The sequence below is a fragment of the Caloenas nicobarica genome, chromosome 25, assembly GCF_036013445.1.
Source record: "Caloenas nicobarica isolate bCalNic1 chromosome 25, bCalNic1.hap1, whole genome shotgun sequence".
Lineage (NCBI taxonomy): Eukaryota > Metazoa > Chordata > Aves > Columbiformes > Columbidae > Caloenas > Caloenas nicobarica.
The window spans coordinates 1,662,657-1,683,953 of NC_088269.1; the positions used below are offsets into that span (position 1 = coordinate 1,662,657).

At 66.2% G+C, this 21,297-nt stretch overlaps 1 protein-coding gene across 7 annotated transcripts; it reads left to right on the top strand.

Annotated features, from left to right (window-relative positions):
• The first annotated feature begins 237 nt into the window (after positions 1-237).
• On the top strand, positions 238-20,157 carry CAMK2B (calcium/calmodulin dependent protein kinase II beta). 7 transcript variants are annotated; one of them, XM_065651725.1, is made up of 21 exons: positions 238-358; positions 2,475-2,569; positions 5,937-5,996; positions 6,443-6,497; positions 6,593-6,658; positions 8,361-8,433; positions 8,956-9,058; positions 10,420-10,503; positions 11,089-11,183; positions 11,501-11,623; positions 11,711-11,794; positions 12,032-12,074; positions 12,592-12,666; positions 14,582-14,622; positions 14,709-14,780; positions 16,949-16,993; positions 17,321-17,369; positions 18,308-18,383; positions 18,528-18,622; positions 19,400-19,634; positions 19,715-20,157. In XM_065651725.1, exons 1-20 carry the CDS (start codon positions 294-296, stop codon positions 19,630-19,632), a joined length of 1,632 nt encoding a protein of 543 aa, XP_065507797.1. In that variant the 5' UTR covers positions 238-293; the 3' UTR covers positions 19,633-19,634; positions 19,715-20,157. The 7 variants fall into 7 exon arrangements, with proteins under 7 accessions (XP_065507797.1, XP_065507798.1, XP_065507799.1 ...); XM_065651726.1 differs by having other exon boundaries at positions 14,585-14,622; XM_065651727.1 differs by lacking the exon at positions 16,949-16,993.
• The last annotated feature ends 1,140 nt before the right edge of the window (positions 20,158-21,297 follow it).

Sequence of the window (21,297 nt, forward strand, 5' to 3'; positions counted from 1 at the left end):
GGACACCCGGGGTTGGGGACACGGGGATCCCCGCGGGGTCCAGCGATCCGGGGGCGATCGTGGGGGGTCCCCAGCGCGGGGGCAGCTCGGGGGAGTCGGGGAGCGGGGGGGGATCCCGTCCCGGGGGGCGGGTTGGGGGGCGGTGGGCGGCGGGGGCTGTCCCGGGCTGGTGCCTCCCCCGGCCGGTGCCTCCCCCGGCCCCGGCAGCGCCTCCTCCCGCCCCCCCGCGCCAGGCGGAGCCGGAGCCGGAGCGGAGCCGGTGCCGGGGCGGCTCATTGCGGCGCGGCGGCAGCATGGCCACCACCGTGCCCTGCACCCGCTTCACCGACGAGTACCAGCTCTACGAGGAGATCGGCAAGTAAGTGGCCGCCGGTACCGGGGACCGGGCACCGGGCACGGCCGCGGAGCGGGGCGGGGGGGCGGGGGGCGCTGCCCGGGGCTCCGGCCGCCGCTCGGTGCAGACGTGACGCATCACCCCCCCCCCCGCCCCCCAGGACCGGCCCCCCCCCCCCCCGCCCCCCGGGACCGGCCCAGCCGCCCCCCCCGTTCTGCCCTCCCCCCGGTACTGGCCCTGCCCCCCCCCCCGCTTTGCTACCTGCCCCCCCCCGCCCGGCCGCGGGGACCCCCGGGCCTTACAGCCCCCCCCCCGGGTCCCCCAGTTCCTTCGGGTCCCATCCCCATCGACCCCCCAGCCCCTGCAGGCCCCTTGTTCCCCAGGGACCCCCCCATCCTGATGGACCCCCCCCCAATCTTTCCTGACACCCCCTCGCATCCTTCTCTAAGCCCCGCTCAGCCCAGGCCCCCCCAGTCCCTCCACATCCCCCCGTCACCCATCCCTATAGACCCCCCCAGTCCTTATAGCCCCCCCCCTCCCTCCTATAGACCCCCCTCATCCTCCAGCCCGTCCTTGGGTCTCTATAGGCACCTGCTCCTTATAGACCCCCCCATCCTCCAGGCCCCCCCGCCCCCCCCACCCCATGGATCCCCCAATCTCCCCAGCCTGCCCCCCCATCTCTATACACCACCCATCTCTACAGACCCCCCCACCCATATGTCCCCTCTGATCCTTATAGACCCTCCTCATCCTCCGTGCCCACCCCAGCCCCGGTTCGACCCCTCTGGGCCTTATATAACTCCCCAAATTCGCTCGCCCCCCCCCATGCTGGTCCTTATAGACACCAGCCCTTCTGGACCCCCCCAGTCCCTAAGGACCCCCTGCCCCCCCCACGTCCTTCTGTCCTCTCAGACCCCCCCCATGTCCATGACCCCCCCGAGGAGGGTTTTGGGGGGGGCTGAGGAGGCACTTGGTTTAGGGAGGGGGGCTCATTTGCCCCAAAGACCCCCCCATAGCGGGGGGACATTTTGCAGGGGGGGATGGTCCCTTTGGGGTTACCGGGGGGGGAGGACGTGGTGCCATTGGGGGCGATTTCCTCACCTTCCCCAAAATCCAGCCCGTCGCGGTTGCCATGGCAACGAGGTTCCCCCCTCGCCCCCATCCCTCCGTGTCACCCGTCACCGTGTGTGTCCCCTCGTCCATACTGGGATCGCTGGGGACATCTGTCCCCAGCTGGTGGGGAAACTGAGGCACAGCTGGGAGGGGGTCCCCGACAGTCGTCCCTCCCACAGGAGCTGCCACTCACCGTGTCCCCCTGTCCCTGGGGAGGACGGGGGTGCCAGGCCCCGGGGGGGTCCCCCTTGTCACCCGGTGGTGGCAGCGCCCCCCATGTCCCAGCCCGCGCGGGGGTCTCAGTGTCCCGGGATGTGGGGGCCCGGCGCGGTGTCTGGGGACAGCGCGTCCCCAATTGTCCCATGGCCCACGTGTCCCCTGTGGGATCCTCGGCGTGGGGGGGCCGGTGTGCTGCCGTGTCCCCACCCGAGGCCCCCCCAGGCATGGGTGAGCGCAGTGGGGACACCCGCTGCCCCTGGGGACCCTGGCGGGCAGGGGACAGGCAGGGGACGGGCAGGGACGTTGGTCCTTGGAGGGGGACAGGAGGTGGTGGCACTCGGAGGGGCTGCGGGCGAGGGGGTGGCACTGCCCGGGGGGCACGGCCACGCTGTCCTGTCCCCATCCCTGTCCCTGTCCTCGCTGGCTCGCCGTGCCCCCCATGCCCGCGGCCACTGTCGCCATCGCCACCTCGACCACAGCCGCCACCGCCGCCACCATGGCCACCGCCGCCATCCGGGCCACCCGCCGTCCCCATGGCAACGGGCTGCCGGTGCCACATCCTTCCCGCGAACCCCCCGTGATGCCAGGCCCGGCGTCCCCCGCCCCACCGAGACCCCCCCAGCCTGTCCCCCCCCCAGCACCCCCATCCGTGGCCGGGGCGGGGCCGAGCGGCGTCGGGGCCCCCCCAGTGTCGGGGTTCACCCCCCGGCGCTGAGTCACGGCGGGCGCAGCCGTGGGGGTGCTGAGTCACGGGTGGGCGCCCAGGGCGGGGGGTGCTGGGGGGGCGCTGAGCCCGTGTCCCCCCCAGGGGCGCTTTCTCGGTGGTCCGGCGCTGCGTCAAGCTCTGCACCGGCCATGAGTACGCGGCCAAGATCATCAACACCAAAAAGCTCTCGGCCAGAGGTAGGAGCCCCCCAGCACCCCCGGGGGGGTGGCCCCGGGGACAGGGGCACCCATGACACCCGTGACACCCGTGGTGGCAGCCGGGGGGGGGTCTGTCGTGTCCCCCCCGCTGCCCCGTGCGATGTTCCTGATGTTCCCCCCAACCCCGGGCGGCCCCTTGGGGCAGAACAGACCCGCGGTGGCCCCCGGGGACACGTGTGTCAGCAGCCGCGTGTGCGTGTAACCGTGTGTGTGTGACCGTGTGTGTGACCGTGTGTGTGTAACCGTGTGTGTAACAGTGTGCGTGTAACCGTGTGTGTGTGACCGTGTGTGTAACAGTGTGTGTGTGACCGTGTGTGTGACCGTGTGTGTGTGATCGTGTGTGTAACAGTGTGCGTGTAACAGTGTGTGTGTGACCGTGTGTGTAACAGTGTGCGTGTAACCATGTGTGTGTAACCGTGTGTGTGTGACTGTGTGTGTGACCGTGTGTGTGTAACAGTGTGTGTAAGTGTGTGTAACAGTGTGTGTAACCGTGTGTGTGACCGTGTGTGTGTGTGACCGTGTGTGTAACTGTGTGTGTGTAACAGTGTGTGTAACCGTGTGTGTGTGACAGTGTGTGTAACCGTGTGTGCGTGTGTAACAGTGTGTGTGTAACAGTGTGCGTGTGTAACCGTGTGTGTGTAACTGTGTGCATGTGTAACCATGTGTGTGTAACAGTGTGTGTGTAACCATGTGTGTAACCCTGTGTGTGTAACTGTGTGCGTGTGTAACCGTGTGTGTGTAACCGTGTGCGTGTGTAACCATGTGTGTGTAACCATGTGTGTAACCATGTGTGTGTAACCATGTGTGTAACCATGTGTGTGTAACTGTGTGCGTGTGTAACTGTGTGCGTGTGTAACCGTGTGTGTAACTGTGTGTGTGTAACTGTGTGCATGTGTAACAGTGTGTGTGTGTAACCATGTGTGTAACCATGTGTGTAACTGTGTGCGTGTGTAACTGTGTGTGTAACCATGTGCGTGTGTAACCGTGTGCATGTAACCGTGTGTGTGTAACAGTGTGTGTGTAACGATGTGCGTGTGTAACCGTGTGCGTGTAACTGTGTGCGTGTGTAACCGTGTGTGTATAACTATGTCTGTGTAACCGTGCGTGTGTAACTGTCCGTGTAACCGTGTGTGTGTAACAGTGTGTGCGTAACTGTGTGTGTGTAACAGTGTGGGTGTAACCGCGTGTGTAACAGAGTGTGTGTGTAACAGAGTGTGTGTGTAACCATGAGTGTGTGTAGCCGTGAATGTGTGTAACCATCAGTGTGTAACTGAGTGTGTGTGTAACCATGAGTGTGTGTGTAACTGTGTGTGTGTAACCGAGTGTGTGTGTAACAGTGTGTGTGTAACAGTGTGTGTGTAAGTGTGTAACAGTGTGTGTGCACAGGGGTGTGTGTGCACAGGGGTGTGTGTGCAGGTGTGAGCTGCATGTGCGTGTGTAACAGTATGAGTGTGTGCAGGTGTGTGTGCGCGCAGGTGTGAGCTGTGTGCGTAACTGTGTGCGCAGGGGGCGTGTTTGTGTAGCTGTGTGTGCACATGTGCATGAGTGTGTGCAGGTGTGAGCAGCGTGTGTGTGACGGTGTGTGCACAGGGGTGTGACACTGTGCGCACAGTTGTGCACATGTGTGCAACAGTGTGTGCGCGCACAGATTGGTGTGTGCAGGTGTGAACAGCCTGTGTGTGTGACCATGTGCACAGGGTGTGTGTAACCGCGTGTGTGCGCGCGCAGGTATGTGATGTGTACGGGGGGGGGGTGTGTGCGCACACGTGAGCAGCGGGGTGTTCATGAATGTGTGTGACCACGGGCGCACACGTGTGTACACACGCATGTGTGTGCGGGGGCTGTGAGCGGGTGCGCACCCTGTCCGTGTGTCCATCCCTGCCCAGCCACCCCCCACAGCCGCCTGTGGCACAGTGGGGCTGGGCACAGCCTGTGCACGGGTACAGCCGCACACGGGTACAGCCACGCTCAGGTACAGCCGCACACGGGTACAGCCCCACTCAGGTACAGCCGCACACGGGTACAACCACGCTCAGGTACAGCCGCACACGGGTACAGCCACACCAGGTACAGCCGCACACAGGTACAGCCACACCAGGTACAGCTGCACACGGGTACAGCCACACCAGGTACAGCCGCACACAGGTACAGCCACACCAGGTACAGCCGCACACGGGTACAGCCACACTCAGGTACAGCCACACACGGGTACAGCCCCACTCAGGTACAGCCGCACACGGGTACAGCCACGCTCAGGTACAGCCGCACATGGGTACGACTGCATGCAGGTAGAGCCGCACACTCATACAGTGGCAATAACAGGTACACACATACAACCACACTCAGGTACAGCCACACATGGGGACAGCGGCACACACAGGTACAGCCATGCACGTGGTACAGCTGCACGCCCCAGTACACACGCAGGTACAACCACACATGGAGGTACAGCTGCACACTTAGCGGCAAACACAGGTACAGCCGCACACACAGGTACAGCCGCACTCACATACACCCGCACACACAGGTACAGCCGCACACACAGGTGTGGCCACGCACACACAGGTACAGCATATGGATGTACAGCCGCACACGTGGGTACGCATGTGTACATATGTACAGGTGCACATGGATACAGCTGCACGCAGGTACAGCCACACACTTGCACACACGTGCGCAAGGACAGGCGCAGGTTCCACGGCCCACCCCACATCCAGCCGCGCCCGCACACACGTGTGCACAACCGCAGGTACAGCCGCACACGCTCACACACCCCCCAGCACGCACAGCTGTACAGCCGCACACGCGTGCACAGCTCCAAACGCACAGCCCTGCACACCCGCACACGCGTGCACACCCGCACCCACCCCCAGCACAGCGGGACCCTCAGCCCGGGTGGGGACACAGGAGGGTGACAGGAACAGGGATGGGGACACCACAGAAGGGTGACAGGAACAGGGATGGGGACACAGGAGGGTGACAGGAACAGGGATGGGGACACCACAGAAGGGTGACAGGAACAGGGATGGGGACACAGGAGGGTGACAGGAACAGGGATGGGGACACCACAGAAGGGTGACAGAAACAAGGATGGGGACACAGAAGGGTGACAGGAACAGGGATGGGGACACAGGAGGGTGACAGGAACAGGGATGGGGACACCACAGAAGAGTGACAGGAACAAGGATGGGGACACAGGAGGGTGACAGGAACAGGGATGGGGACAGGGACAGACACAGTAATAGGGATGGGGCTGGGGACGGGCCAGGTGACCTGTTTTGGGGTGTGTGGGGCCGGGGCGTGGCGGGGGGACACCGGGGTGCCCCACCTGACCCTGTGTCCCCAGACCACCAGAAGCTGGAGCGGGAGGCGCGGATCTGCCGGCTGCTGAAGCACTCGAACATCGGTGAGCGGCACCGGGGACGCGGCACCGCGGGGACGCGCCGGGGGCCACCTGACACATGGGGGGTCACACCCCTGGGGTCCTGCTGGCTGTCACCCTGGGGACACGCTGGGTGCCACCGTGGGGGTGTCCCGCCCTTGGGGTCCTGCTGGGTGTTCTCTCCCCAGGGACACGCTGGGTGTCACCCCGGGGACATTTGGGGTCCCATCCTTGGGGTCCTGCTGGGCGTCCCCCCCGCCCGGGGACACTCTGGGTCCTGCCCCCCCGGGACGTGCCAGGTGCAGGTGTGAGGGCTGCGAGTGGCACCGACACGCGTGTGTCACCCGTGGGGGCTGCTCAGGGGCCGTGGGCTCCTGGGGCCAAGGCTGAGCCTGTCCCCATCCTGTCCCCGTCCTGTCCCCGTCCTGTCCCCGTCCTGTCCCTGTTCTGTCCCCGTCCTGTCCCCGCAGTGCGGCTCCACGACAGCATCTCAGAGGAGGGGTTCCATTACCTCGTCTTTGACCTGTGAGTGCGGCTGGGTTGGGGTCCCGGGGGGGTCAGGGTGTCCCGGGGCGGGTGTCCCGTCCCCCCAGGGTGACGCGGTGGCCGCTGCGTTGCAGGGTGACCGGGGGCGAGCTCTTCGAGGACATCGTGGCGCGGGAGTACTACAGCGAAGCCGACGCCAGGTGAGCCCCCGCGCCCCCCAAAACCCCCCCGGGACACCCCCAAACCCCCGTCCCCCGCTGCCCCCCCCCCCAGGGGCCGTAGGGATGGGGCAGCTCCCGCAAGGCAGGCAGGGGGGCACCCAGTGGGTGGGGGGGGTGTCCCCCAAATCACCCCCCCGCCAGCCCCATCCTGCTGCCGGGTGCTCAATGGGGTCCCCCCGCTCCCCCCGCCGAGGCCTGGCGCTCTCGTCACATGTGCCGGGGGGGCAGGTGGCGAGGGGCCCCCCCGCCCTGTGTGCCGCCGTGTCCCCGTCCCCGTGGTCTCTGGGCTGTCACAACATTGTTTCTCCCCCTCTCTCGTTCCCCCCCATCTCCTGTCCCCGTCCCCCCCCATCTCCCGCCCCCACCTCCGTCTTCCCCCCATCCCGTGTCCCCCCCGCCCCGTCTCCCATCACGCGTCGCTCGGGCTCTGTGCGTGTCCGTGTGTCCGGCTGTGTGTCCGTCTGTCCCACCGCTGTCCCCTCCGCTCGCTGCCCCCCCCCGCCCCGGCAAACCCCTTCCCTGTGTTTTACCTCCTGCCCCCCCAAACCTGCCCCCCACCCCTGTATCCCCCCACCCTCCTACTCCCCATCCTGCCCCCCCACTCCCATCCCATTCCCACCGCCCTGCCCCCCCACCCCTTTATCCCCATCCTGCCCCCCCTTATCCCTCCTTGCCCCACATCCTGACTCCCCCTTTCCCACCCCCTGCTCCCCGTCCTGCCCCCCATTACACTCATCCTGCCCCCCCCACTTTGTCCCCATTCTGCCCCCCCTTATCCCTCTTTGCCCCCCCTTATCCCCATCCCGCCCCCCCCACCCCTTCGCCCCCATCCTGCTCCCCCCTTCCCACCCCCTGCCCCCCGCCCTGCCCCCCCCGTCCCCCATCCTCTCTCCCCTCCCCCCATGCCGCCCCCCCCTCCCGCCCCCGCCCCCCGTTCCCGGCCCCCCGTTTTGTTTTGCAGTCACTGTGTCCATGAGCTATGCGCACGCGTTTCTCCCACCCATCACTTTGCCCCTGTGCAGAGGGAGCCGCAGGTCAGTATAACCGGGGGGGGGCCGGGGGGGGCCATGGCGTCCCCCCCCCGCGCTGCTCCCACCCGCCGGAGCATCCCGCTTCCCGGGACCCCGCTGTGGGGCTCCCTCCTCCCTCCTTTTTCTGCCCCCCCCCATCCCTTTTTTTGCCCCTTCCCCCCTTGCAGGGAGGCTCGCCCCCCCCTCACGCCCCAGCACCCCCAGCCGGGCAGGGGCCCCCCCACTTCACCCCCATTTCAGCCTCTCATCCCCCCGCTCCTTCCTTCTTTCTTTCTTGTCTCGTCTCCATCTGCCGTTCCCGCACCCCCCCGTCCTCCCCCCCCCCACCCCGTCAGTCCTGTCTGGGGGACCCCGGCGTCCGGGCGGCAGCAGGGCCGGGGGGGTCCCCATGGTGGGGTGTGGGGGGCACAGCAGCATCATTAGGGTGACCCCCCTGGCTCCACACCCAGGGGTGACCCCCACCAAGGGTGACCCCCCCAGGCAGGGACACAGTGGGGGGGGTGTGCTGAGTTAACCCCCCCCCAATACGAGATGCTTGTGAAGGGTCTCCCCCAGGGCACAGGGGGTGGTTTGGGGGGGGTGTCCCCAGGCAGGTGTGGGATATTTGGGGGGGGGCAGCGTGCCCCTGACCCCCCCCCCGCCATTTGCAGCCACTGCATCCAGCAGATCCTGGAGGCCGTGCTGCACTGTCACCAAATGGGGGTCGTGCACAGGGACCTCAAGGTGAGTGTGTCCCCCCCCGCATCCCTCTGTCCGTCCCCTCAATGGGGTCCCCCCCCATGTCTTGGGGTTCCCACAGCTTTGAGGGGAGTGACCCTGCTTTGGTGGGTCCCCAAGGCCCTGGGCCTCATGGGGGGGTCACTGAGCTCCCCCTGGCACTGGGGGGGTCCCCAGCTGCCCCCTCCCCTTTCTGGGAGTGTGTGTGACCCCCCCACCCCAGTCACAACCCCGTCCTGTGCCAAGTGGGGTGTTCACTGTGACCCCCCCGAGATGTTCCCTGTGACCCCCCCTGTGTTGGGGTGCACTGGGGGGGCGATGAGCCAGGGGGATGTGGGGGCAGGGACGTGCTGGGGGGGGGATGAGCTGGGGGGCAGTGGGGCCGGCAGACGGGCAGGGCCCGCTCCATGGCGGCTGCTACGAGCGGCTGCAAAGCCCCTTCTGTCCCACCCCGTCCTCGCTGCGTCCTCACCCCTGTCCCTGCCCCCCCGCTGTCCCTGTCCCCCCGTCCCCTCCTGCCCCCCCCAGCCCGAGAACCTGCTCCTGGCCAGCAAGTGCAAGGGCGCTGCGGTGAAGCTGGCGGACTTCGGGCTGGCCATCGAGGTGCAGGGGGACCAGCAGGCCTGGTTCGGTGAGTGACACCGCGTCCCCGTCCCCTGCGTCCCTGTCCCCCATCCCCTGCGTCCCCGTCCCCTGCGTCCCTGTCCCCCATCTCCTGCGTCCCTGTCCCCTGCGTCCCCGTCCCCTGCGTCCCTGTCCCCTGCGTCCCTGTCCCCTGCGTCTCTGTCCCCTGTCCCCTGCATCCCTGTCCCCTGCGTCCCTGTCCCCTGCATCCCTGTCCCTTGTGTCCCTGTCCCCTGCATTTCTGTCCCCTGTGTCCCCATCCCCTGCATCCCTGTCCCCTGCGTCCCTGTCCCCTGCGTTCCTGTCCCCTGTCCCCTGTGTCCCCGTCCCTTGCATCCCCGTCCCTTGCATCCCCGTCCCTTGTGTCCCTGCCTCCTGCGTCCCTGTACCCCGTCCCCTGTGTCCCCGTCCTCTGCGTCCCTGTCCCCTGTATCCCTGTCCGCTGCGTCCCCGTCCCCTGCGTCCCCGTCCCCTGCGTCCCCATCCCCTGCATCCCCGTCCCTGGCATCCCTGTCTCTTTCGTCCCTGTCCCCTGCATCCCTGTCCCCTGCATCCCTGTCCCACGTCCCCTGCATCCCCGTCCCCTGCGTCCCCGTCCCCTGCATCCCTGTCCCCTGCGTCCCTGTCCCGTATCCCCTGCATCCCCATCCCCTGCATCCCTGCATCCCTGTCCCCTGCGTCCCTGTCCCGTATCCCCTGCATCCCCATCCCCTGCATCCCTGCATCCCTGCCCCCTGCGTCCTTGTCCCCTGCATCCCTGTCCCCTGTCCCCTGCATCCCCATCCCTTGCATCCCCATCCCCTGCGTCCCTGTCCCCTGCGTCCCTGTCCCGTATCCCCTGCATCCCCGTCCCCTGTGTCCCTGTGTCCCTGTCCCCTGCATCCCTGTCCCCTGTCTCCTGCATCCCCGTCCCCTGCGTCCCCATCCCCTGCGTCCCCATCCCCTGCATCCCCGTCCCCGTCCCCTGCATCCCTGTCCCCTGTCCCCTGCGTCCCCGTCCCCTGCGTCCCCATCCCCTGCGTCCCCATCCCCTGCATCCCCGTCCCCTGCATCCCTGCGTCCCCGTCCCCTGCATCCCTGTCCCCTGTCCCCTGCGTCCCCGTCCCCTGCGTCCCTATCCCCTGCATCCCCATCCCCTGCGTCCCTGTCCCCTGCGTCCCCATCCCCTGCGTCCCTGTCCCCTGCCCACCGCGTCCTGTCCCTGTCCCACACCCACTGTGTCCCTGTCCCACACCCACCACATCCCTGCCTGGTGTCCTCGCTGTGTCTCCTCCTGCCACATCTGTGTCCCCCTGCCCACCGCATCCCGCCCCGTCCCCGCCGTGTCCCCGTCCCCGTCCCCGCGCGGTCTCACCCGTCTCTGTCCAGGCTTCGCGGGGACACCCGGGTACCTCTCCCCCGAGGTTCTGCGCAAAGAGGCCTATGGGAAACCCGTGGACATCTGGGCCTGCGGTAAGAGATCTCTCCTGATTCCTGCTGATCCCTGCTGATCCCTGCCCGATCCCTTCCAATCCTTGCCTGATCCCTACAGGGTCCCTACCAGATTCCCACTGATTCCCGCTGACCCCTTCCTGATCCCTGCTCACTCCCGTCCCAATCCCTGCCCATCCTGCCTGATCCCTGTCTGATCACTGCTGATCCCTGCTTCATTCCTGCCTGATCCCTGTCTGATCCCTGCCCAATCTCTACCAGATCCTTGCCAATCCCTACTGGATCCCTGCCCGATTCCTGCCGATCCCTGCCTGCTCCCTGCCCCGTCCCTGCTTGATCCCTCCCTGATCCCTGCTGATCCCTGTCCGGCTCCATCCCAGTTCCCTGATCCCCACCCCAGTCCCATGCTGGTCCCACCCTGTCCCCATCCTGCTCTTGTCCCCTTCATCCTGGTCCCACTCTGTCCCCATGACACGGGGACCGGCCATCCTGGGGACACCTCGGACACACCTTGGGGCCCCCCCGCTGTCCCTGGGCTGGGGGAGCCCCAGGGAGGCCGTGGGTCCCCATGTCCCCCCCGGCGCTGACCCCACTGTCCCTCGCCAGGCGTCATCCTGTACATCCTGCTGGTTGGGTACCCGCCCTTCTGGGACGAGGACCAGCACAAACTCTACCAACAGATCAAGGCTGGTGCCTACGACGTGAGTACCCGGCCCGTTAACTCTGGAACCTACTGAGGGCCACTCAGGCAGGACAGCATTGGGCCACGTCTCTGCTGGCTGGGGACACGTGGGGAGGTGGAGCGACACAGGCACTGTGGGGCTGCCCCCTCCCCAGATGTCACCCCCCCACGCTGCAGCCAGCTGCCCTGTTCACTCTGGAACCTACTGAGGGCCACTCTGGCTAATCACCACCAGGTGGAGCCTGGGGTTTGGTATTGGGCTGTGTCTCCAGTAGTTGGTTGGGGACACATGGGGACGTGTCACCCCCCCCGTGTGTGTGTCCCCCCCCAACACAGTTCCCTTCGCCCGAGTGGGACACAGTGACCCCCGAAGCGAAAAACCTCATCAACCAGATGCTGACCATCAACCCCGCCAAGCGCATCACAGCCCACGAAGCCCTCAAGCACCCGTGGGTCTGCGTAAGTACCATGCCCCCCCCGGCCAGTGTCCCCTCGGGGTGTCCCCATGGCCCGGTGGCCACCGCTGACCCCCCTGTCCCCCCCCAGCAACGCTCCACCGTGGCCTCCATGATGCACAGGCAGGAGACGGTCGAGTGTCTGAAAAAGTTCAACGCCCGGAGGAAGCTCAAGGTGAGGGGGGGGGATTAAGGGGGGGTGGCCCCCACCCTGCCTGGTGTGCCCCCCCCGGGACAGCACCCCCCACTGGGTACCAGACTCGATCCTGCCCGCCCCTCTCCTGCCCCCCCTCCCCATCCCCATGTACCAGACCCCATCCTGCCCCAAATCCTGCCCCCCCGCCGCCATCCTGCCCCCCCATCCTGCCTCCCCCTCGCCCCCCCCAGGGCCTGATCCTGCCCCCCCTTGCAGGGCGCCATCCTCACCACCATGTTGGCCACCAGGAACTTCTCAGGTAAGGGGGGGGCCCCGCTGGCCGGGGGGGCACGGGGGGGGCCCACAGCCCCCCCACCCGCAGCCCCCGCCGAGGCCGCTGTCCCCTCCCCTCTCTCTGTCGCTGTCTTTCTCTCTTTCTCCCCCCCCCCAACTTTAAACCCCCTCCCCCCCCCATTTTTTCCCTGTCGGCGAGGACGGGGGCGTTTTAGCCAAGGGGGGGGCGCAGGATCCGGCCCCCCCCGCCCCACGCACGCAGCAGCAGGTAGTGCCCGGTCCCCGTGTGTGTGTGTCCCCCCCAACTCCAATGTCTGGCGAGGCGGGGGGGTGACACATTGTGGGGGGGGGACACAGCACGGCAGCACCGCCCGCAGGCTGGACAGGCGCAGCCCTGAGCCCGCAGCGCCGGGCGCCCCGAGAGTGCATTTTGGGGGGCAGTGGGAAAGCGGGGTCCTGGCTGCAGCCCTGCCCCCCCGCGCCCCCCAGCTAACAGGAGCTCCGCTCCCTCTCTCTGCTCTCTCCTCCGGCCCTGCCCGCAGTGGGCCGGCAGACCACCGCGCCTCCGACCATCTCGGCGGCCGCCGCCGGGGCCCCCCTGGGGCTGGTGGAACAAGGTAGACCCCCCCGGGCCCCCCCTCCTTGGCCCCGCTTGGTTTCTGTGTGTCCCCCCCCAAACCCAGATCCTTCACCCCGCCCGTCCTCACCATCCTCTTCCTCACCCCGACGGGTTGCGGGGTCCCCTCCTCGGAAATGGCAGCGCACGCATGGCCCCCCCGGCATGGCACGCCCCACAACGCATGAACCCCCCCACGTTGTCCCCCGCCCCCCAGCATTGTCCCCCTGCAACTTCTCCCCCCTCCCCATGAGATGTCACTGTCCCCACTCTGCTGTCACCCCCCCCAGGTTGCCCCTTTTGCACTTGTCCCCCCCACCCCTGTGGGGCTGTTTGGGTGCTTGTCCCCGGGTGGGGGGACACACCATGGTGACACCTCCAGGGACCCCCCTGCCTGGGTCAGCAATGACGAACTGGCCGGGGGGGGATAATAATAATTTTAGGGTGCCCCCCAATCCCATGGGGCTGCCTGGGTGTTTGTCCCTGGGGGGGGGACACACACACCATGGTGACACCCCCAGGGGACCCTCACCTGGGTCAGCAATGAGGACCTGGCTGAGGGGGGGATGATAATAATAATAATAATTTTAGGGTGCCCCCCAATCCCCATGGGGCTGCCTGGGTGTTTGTCCCTGGGGGGGACACACACACACCATGGTGACACCCCCACGGGACCCCCGCAACGTGGAGCTGCGGGGGGGGATGTGGAATCATTTTCGGGTGCCCACCCCCCCCACTGCTGCCACCCCACGGCAATTCCCCCCCCACGCACACAGAGGGGGACACCAGTGCATGGTGGGGGGGACAAATTGGCCGCATGTCCCATGTCCCCCCCCGGGTCCCCCCCGGTGTCCCCCCCGCATGGCTTCTGCTCGCTGCAGCCGGTGTTCGTGGTGCCGCGAAACACTCGGCGGGTTTTAAACCGTGTCCCCCCCCGGGGGTACAGCTGCCCCCCCCCAACCGGGGAGCAACCCCCCGACCCCCCCCAATTCGGCTCTGGTTTAAACCCCCCCCAGCGCCCGCCTGCTTTCGGAGGAGGGACCGGGACCCTTGGGGACACTCTGCCAGGGACCCCGTGGGGACATGGGTCTGGCGGGGGGGGGGACATGGGGGTGTCCCCTGTCCCCCCAACACTGGGTGCTGCTCTGTGCCACCCAACTTGTCACCACACAGCCCCCCCGCAACCCGTGATGCCGACGGGGGGTCCCCAAGCCCAGAGGAGTGACGAGGATGCTCGAGGTGACACAGCCCCCCCCGGCCACTTGTCCCCTCCATGTCCCTGACCCCCCACACCAGAGGTGACGATAGGAGGGGCAGATGCTCACCACCCCCCGTCCTCGGCCCCCTCCAGGCTGACACGGGGCGGGCACAGGGGCCGCCCCCCCCCCAAGACTCAACTCACCTTTTTTATGTTTGTTTTTCTTTATGTTTTTCCCTTTTTCCTCCTTTTTCTCCCTGTTTCTCTCTCGCCCCCTCCTCTCTCTCTCGCTTTCCTCTCTGCATTTCTCCAAGGTAAGCCAGCCCTGGCCCCCCCCGCGGGGGCCACCAGGATGGGGACCCCCCCCAGCTCATGTGTGTCCCCCTCAGGTTGGGGACACCCCCGTAAGGTGGAGGACACCCCCCTAGGATGGGGATCCCCCCTCCCAGCTTGGGGACACCCCCCCAGGATGGGGACACCCCCCTAGGATGGGGACACCCCCAGGATGGGGACCCCCCTAGGATGGGGACACCCCCAGGATGGGGACACCCCCTTCCCAGGGTGTGTCCCCCCCCAACACCGGGGTGCCGGGTGCTGCTGGCACCCAGAGGGACATCAGGGTGGGGGGTCGGGGGGGGGTCAGGGTGGGGACACACACACACGTGTCCCTTGTCCCCAAGGGAGGGGATGGTGACTGACGCTCTCTCCCCCCCCGCAGCAGCTAAGAGCTTATTGAACAAGAAGGCAGATGGTGTGAAGGTGAGGGGCCGTGGCGGGGGGTGGAATTTGGGGGGTGTCACACCCCCCCCACGTCACTGAGCCCCCCCCTTTTGTCCCCCCCACAGCCTCAGACCAACAGCACCAAAGGCAGCGCCGGTGTCACCAGCCCCAAGGGGACGCTCCCGCCCACCGCGCTGGTAGGTGCCCCACCCGGGTCCCCCCCCGCGTCCAGATCCATCCCACCAGCACATCCCATCCATCGCCATGCGCCCCCCCCGCCTCGTCTGTCTGTCTGTCCCACAGCCCCTGGTGTCACTGGGGATCGGGGGGGTGTCACAGGGACAGGGATGGGGGGGTGAAGGACACGGGAATGGGGGTGTCCCCCCCGCCGAGGACAAGGTGGGTGCAGGAGACATGCACGGGGGCTCTGGTGATGTGACCAGCGAGGTGCGTGCAGGACACAACCATGGGGACGTCCCTGCCATGGGGACAATGAGGTGGGTGCAGGATGTGACCATGGGGACGTCCCTGCCATGGGGACAATGAGGTGGGTGCAGGATGTGACCATGGGGACACGCCCACCTTGGGGACAGCGAGGTGGGTGCAGGATGTGACCATGGGGATGTCCCCGCAATGGGGACAATGAGGTGGGTGCAGGATGTGACCATGGGGATGTCCCCGCCATGGGGACAATGAGGTGGGTGCAGGATGTGACCATGGGGATGTCCCCACCATGGGGACAATGAGGTGGGTGCAGGATGTGACCATGGGGACACCCCCACCTTGGGGACAGCGAGGTGGGTGCAGGATGTGACCATGGGGATGTCCCCGCCATGGGGACAATGAGGTGGGTGCAGGATGTGACCATGGGGACACGCCCACCTTGGGGACAGCGAGGTGGGTGCAGGATGTGACCATGGGGATGTCCCCGCAATGGGGACAATGAGGTGGGTGCAGGATGTGACCATGGGGATGTCCCCGCCATGGGGACAATGAGGTGGGTGCAGGATGTGACCATGGGGATGTCCCCACCATGGGGACAATGAGGTGGGTGCAGGATGTGACCATGGGGACACCCCCACCTTGGGGACAGCGAGGTGGGTGCAGGATGTGACCATGGGGATGTCCCCGCCATGGGGACAATGAGGTGGGTGCAGGATGTGACCATGGGGATGTCCCCGCCATGGGGACAATGAGGTGGGTGCAGGATGTGACCATGGGGACACCCCCACCATGGGGAACATGAGGTGGGTGCAGGATGTGACCATGGGGATGTCCCCCCATGGGGACAATGAGGTGGGTGCAGGATGTGACCATGGGGATGTCCCCCCATGGGGACAATGAGGTGGGTGCAGGATGTGACCATGGGGATGTCCCCGCCATGGGGACAGCGAGGTGGGTGAGCACGGGGTGACAATGTGGACGCTGCTGGTGACACTGACATGAGGTACGTGACAGGCAGGGGGCACTGCCGGGCACGGGGGCGCAGGATGGGGGGACCTGACCAGTACAACCAGTTCAGGATACAGGCATGGGGATGCTGGACCAGTATGACCAGTACAGCCACTGCGGATCCGGGCATGGGGCCTCATGTCCAGTACGGCCAGTACAACCAGTACAGATCCAGGCACAGGGATGCCCAACCACTACAGCCCGTGTGGATCCAGGCATGGGGATGCTGGACCAGTATGACCAGTACAGCCAGTGCGGATCCAGGCATGGGGATGCTGGACCAGTATGACCAGTACAGCCAGTGCGGATCCGGGCATGGGGATGCTGGACCAGTATGACCAGTACAGCCAGTGCGGATCCGGGCATGGGGATGCTGGACCAGTATGACCAGTACAGCCAGTGTGGATCCAGGCATGGGGATGCTGGACCAGTATGACCAGTACAGCCAGTGCGGATCCGGGCATGGGGATGCTGGACCAGTATGACCAGTACAGCCAGTACGGGATACAAGGATGCTTGACCAGTACAACCAGTACAGATCCAAGCACAGGGATGCCTGACCAGTACCAGCTAGTACGGATCCAGGCACAGGGATACTGGACCAGTATGACCAGTACAGAACTGGGCACGGTGCTGCCCCCATGACCCGCCCGGCTCCTCCTGGCCGTCCCGGGGTCCCCGCTGCGTCTCCCCGACTCCCCCCTCGTCTCTCTGTTAATTAAACCATTAACCTGGCGCTGCACTAACGACTCTCTGCTTCTCTCCCTCCCTGTGCCCCCCCACACCCGGTCTGGGTCTCTCTTCGCCCCCGTCCGCGTGTCGCTCGCTCCGTCGTCCCCCCCCAAATCCGTTGTGTGACCCCCCCGGGCTCTCGCTTCCCCCCCCGCCCCCCCCCGCTGTCTTTCTCCCATAGGAGCCTCAAACTACCGTAATTCATAACCCCGCGGACGGCACCAAGGTACCGCTGCTTCTCTCTTCCCCTCTCGCCGCGGTCGTGGTTCCCCCCCCGGGGGTCATTCGGGGCCCCCCCCGGGGTCATTCAGGCCCCCCCCCCCTTTCCGCCTCCATCCTCTCCCCAGCATCAGCCATGGCGCGGGGCGGGGGGGCTGACGTGCTGGCGAGGACGAGCGTGCACGGGACGCGGTGACAGTGGGGGGGTGTCTGCCCCCCACAAAGAATCCTGCTGAGCCCCCCCAGGGCTCATCCCCCTGGCCCCCCCGCCCCCCAGGCCCGATTCTGACCCACTCTGTTTGTGTCCCCCCCCCCGGCGCTGTCCCGCTGGCAGGAGTCGTCCGACAGCACCAACACCACCATCGAGGACGAGGACACCAAAGGTGACGGGGCCACGGGGGGGCTGGCACTGGGATGCACTGGGATGGAGCTGGGATGCACTGGGAGGGAGCTGGGATGTACTGGGATGCACTGGGATAGAGCTGGGATGGCACTGGAATGCACTGGGATGGAGCCGGGATGCACTGAAAGGGACCTGGGATGTACTGGGATGGAGCTGGGATGCACTGGGATGCACTGGTTTGGAGCTGGGATGGCACTAGGATGGAGCTGAGATGCACGGGAATGGCACTGGGCTGCACTGGGATAGAGCTGGGATGGCACTGGGATGCACTGGTTTGGAGCTGGGATGGCACTAGAATGGAGCTGAGATGCACTGGAATGGCACTGGGATGGAGCTGGGATGGCACTGGGATGCACTGGTTTGGAGCTGGGATGGCACTAGAATGGAGCTGAGATGCACTGGAATGGCACTGGGCTGCAGCGGGAGGCTGCTGGGATGGAGCTGGGATGCACTGGGATGTAGCTGGGATGTACCGGGAGGGTGCTGGGGTATACTGGGATGGAGCTGGGATGCACTGGGAGGGTGCTGGGATGGCGCTAGGATGGCACTGGGATGCACTGGTGTGGAACTGGATGTATTAGGATGCACTGGAGTGGCACTGGGCTATACTGGGACGTGCAGGGGTAACACTGGGATGCACTGGGACATACTGGGATGGCACTGGGGTGGCACTGGGCAGCACTGGGAGGGCACTGGGCCATGGGGACACTGCTACCAGTGTGGCAGAGCTGCGGGGACACTGTGACTGTCCCCACGGTCCCTGTGTCTGTCCCTGCGTGTCCCTTCTCCACGTCCCCATGTCCCAAATATCCCACCCCCTCCTTGGCATCTGTCCGTCCCCCTCCCCCCGCCCAGGGGCCCCAGCGCAGGGACAGGGCGGTGACGGGAGGTGACAGGGCGGTGACACTGTCCCCCCAGCCCGCAAGCAGGAGATCATCAAGATCACGGAGCAGCTGATCGAGGCCGTCAACAACGGCGACTTCGAGGCCTACGCGTGAGTGGGGCGTGGCGGGGGGGCGTGGCGGGGGGGGGCGTGGCCGGGGCCGGGTGGGCGGGGCCGAGCGGGGCGGGGCCGGGGGCGTGGCCGAGCGGGGCGTGGTCGAGTGGGGCGTGGCCGCCGCTCACCCGCCCCCTGCAGGAAGATCTGCGACCCGGGACTCACGTCCTTCGAGCCCGAGGCCCTGGGGAACCTGGTGGAGGGGATGGACTTTCACCGCTTCTACTTTGAGAACTGTGAGTGCTGGTCCTGCCTGTCCAGCCCATCCCCATCCATCCTATCTCTGCCTGTCACCACCACTGTCCCCTGCCTGTCCCCCTTACCCATCTCCTGCCCACCCTGCCTGCCTGTTTCGCTGTCCACTCCCCCGTCCTGCCTGTCCCCCTGTCCTACCTGTCTGCCTGGTCGCCTGCCAGCCCATCCCGTCCCTGCCTGTTTGCCTGCCCTGTCCCCCCACCTGCCCTTTTCCTGCCCACCCATGCCCTGCTGTGCCTCTGCCTGTCTTGCCCAGCCCCTGCCTGTCCCCTGCCCACCCTCTGCTGCTGCTCTGCCTGTCCCCAGCTGCTTCTCTTCTGCTTATCCATCCACCCCTCCCTCCCTGCATCCCCCCGCCTGCCTATTCCGCCCCTGCCCATCCCTCCTGTCTGCCTGCTTGTCCGTCCATCCATCCTGTCTGCTGCCTGCCCTGCCCGCCCATCCCCATCTCCCTGCCTGTGTCTCGCTCTTCCCACCCGTCTTGCCTGCACATCACACCTGCCCGTCCATCCTCCTCCCTCCCTGCATCCCTCCCACCCTCCCCATCCTGGTACCCACTCGACCCTCCATCCCCCCATCCTGACACCGCCTCTGCCCGTCCCCTGCCCACTCCCTGCCCACCCACCCTGCCCGTCCATCCCACCCCCCTCCCTGCGTCCCTCCCTGCATCTCACCCCGGTACCCGCTTGACCATCCATCCCCCCGTCCTGCCACCATCCCTGCCCGTCCCCTGCCCGCTGACCCCCGCCGCCCCGCAGTGCTCTCCAAGAACAACAAGCCGATCCACACGACCATCCTGAACCCGCACGTCCACGTCATCGGGGAGGAGGCCGCCTGCATCGCCTACATCCGCCTCACCCAGTACCTGGACGCCCAGGGCCGCCCGCGCACCAGCCAGTCCGAGGAGACGCGCGTCTGGCACCGCCGCGACGGCAAGTGGCAGAACGTCCACTTCCACGGCTCGGGGGCCCCCGTGGCCCCGCTGCAGTGAAGGTGAGGGGGGGCTCCGGGGGTCGGTGGGGTCGGGGAGCCCCAATTTTGGCTCATTCCCCCCCTCCCCGGTGTCGCGGCAGAGCTGTCATTGCAGCGCGATGGAGACGGCGATGGAGAGGCCGAAGCACGCGCGTCCGCATGCCTGTCCCCCCCCACCTCAAAATTGCTCCATCCCCCCCCCTTCCAGTGCCTGTGTTTGCAGAAAACAACAACAAAAAAAAACCACACACAAAAAAAAAGCCAAAACAACGATAACAAAAAAAAGGCAAAAAATACCAAACCCCAACCAAACACACCCAAAAACCAACCCGGCCGCTCGGCCACAGGCAGGGGGGGCTGGGGGGCACCTCCGCGATCTGACCCCCCCCCCGCCCATCTCTGCCTGGGGGGGTGGGGGGTGGCGGGGGTCGCTGTGTCCCCCCCGCTGTGCTTGTGGCGTTTCGCTGTCGCTGGTGGCTGTTGTGCGTTGGGCTTCGCTGTCCCTGTACATAGAGAGAGCTCTTTATTTTTGAATTCCCGGGGGGGGCCCGGCCTTGGGGGGGTGAGTGAGATGTGGGGGGGGTAAGCAAGGTGTGCGGAGGGGGTGGGTGTGCAACATGGGGCGGGGGACAGTCCCATTCCACCCCCCTCCAAAAGCCCCCGAAGTTGATGGCCACAGGGGACTGAGGCTGATCCCTGGGGGGACGGGGGCACATTCGGGACGGTGCCCCCCCCCCCAGCACCCCCTTGTCCCCCCACCGGGCAGGTGGGGTGCTGGGTGCTGCGGGTTTTGGCAGGGCGGGGGGCTCTGGGGGGGGGAAATGCAGGTGCCACGGAACTGGGCTGGGGGGGTCCGGGGGTTCCGGCCAGCGCTGAGGCAGCATCGGAAGCACTTTAGACTAAGAGAACGGGTCTCTTAGGGGGCACAGGCTGCGCTGCCGCCCCCCCCGCCCTGAGCACACGGGGTGTCCCCCCCACCCCGACCCCGCCCCCCCAGCGCTCGGGGGGACCCCGTGTCCCCTCACCCCCCATCTCTCCCTTCCCGGGGGTTTTCCCCCCTCAAACCGCGTGTTGCTGGGGGCTGGTTTTTGGCTAGGGGGGTGGGGGGGCCGGGGGATAATTAATTTTTGGTTAATTACGATGATTTTTCCTGCATGCCCTTTGCGCGGGCGCTACCGCTGTATGTCAAGGAGCTGAGCTGTCCCTGTCCCCTGAATGCTGGTGGATTGTTGCCAAAATTTTTTCTCTTCCTCCCCCTTTTTCTCTCATTTTTTCCATCCTGCCTCCCCCCGGCATTATTTCCCCCCCCACCCCACTCCAACCCCTTCGTCTTTTCTTTCTGAGCCTTGTAAGTGTAAAAGATGACTCTGAGTTCGTTTTTGTCTCGGGAAAACTACAAATAAATTATGAAAAAAAAAATAAAATGATCAAAAAAAAATAATTGCAGGAGGGAGACGAACCTGTGCCCCCCCATGGCATGATTCCCCCCCCGCCCAGGAAGGCACAGAGAGAGTCAGAACCAGCTACAACCACCAAAAAACTTTATCCCCCCCCGATGGGTGACACCAATGGCGATACAACCTCGAGCAAAAGCTTTGGCCCCCCCAGGAGAAAGAGGCAGCGGGGACTGAGCCCCCCCCGGGGTGATGGGAACATGGAGGGGGTCTCTATGACCCCCCCAGCC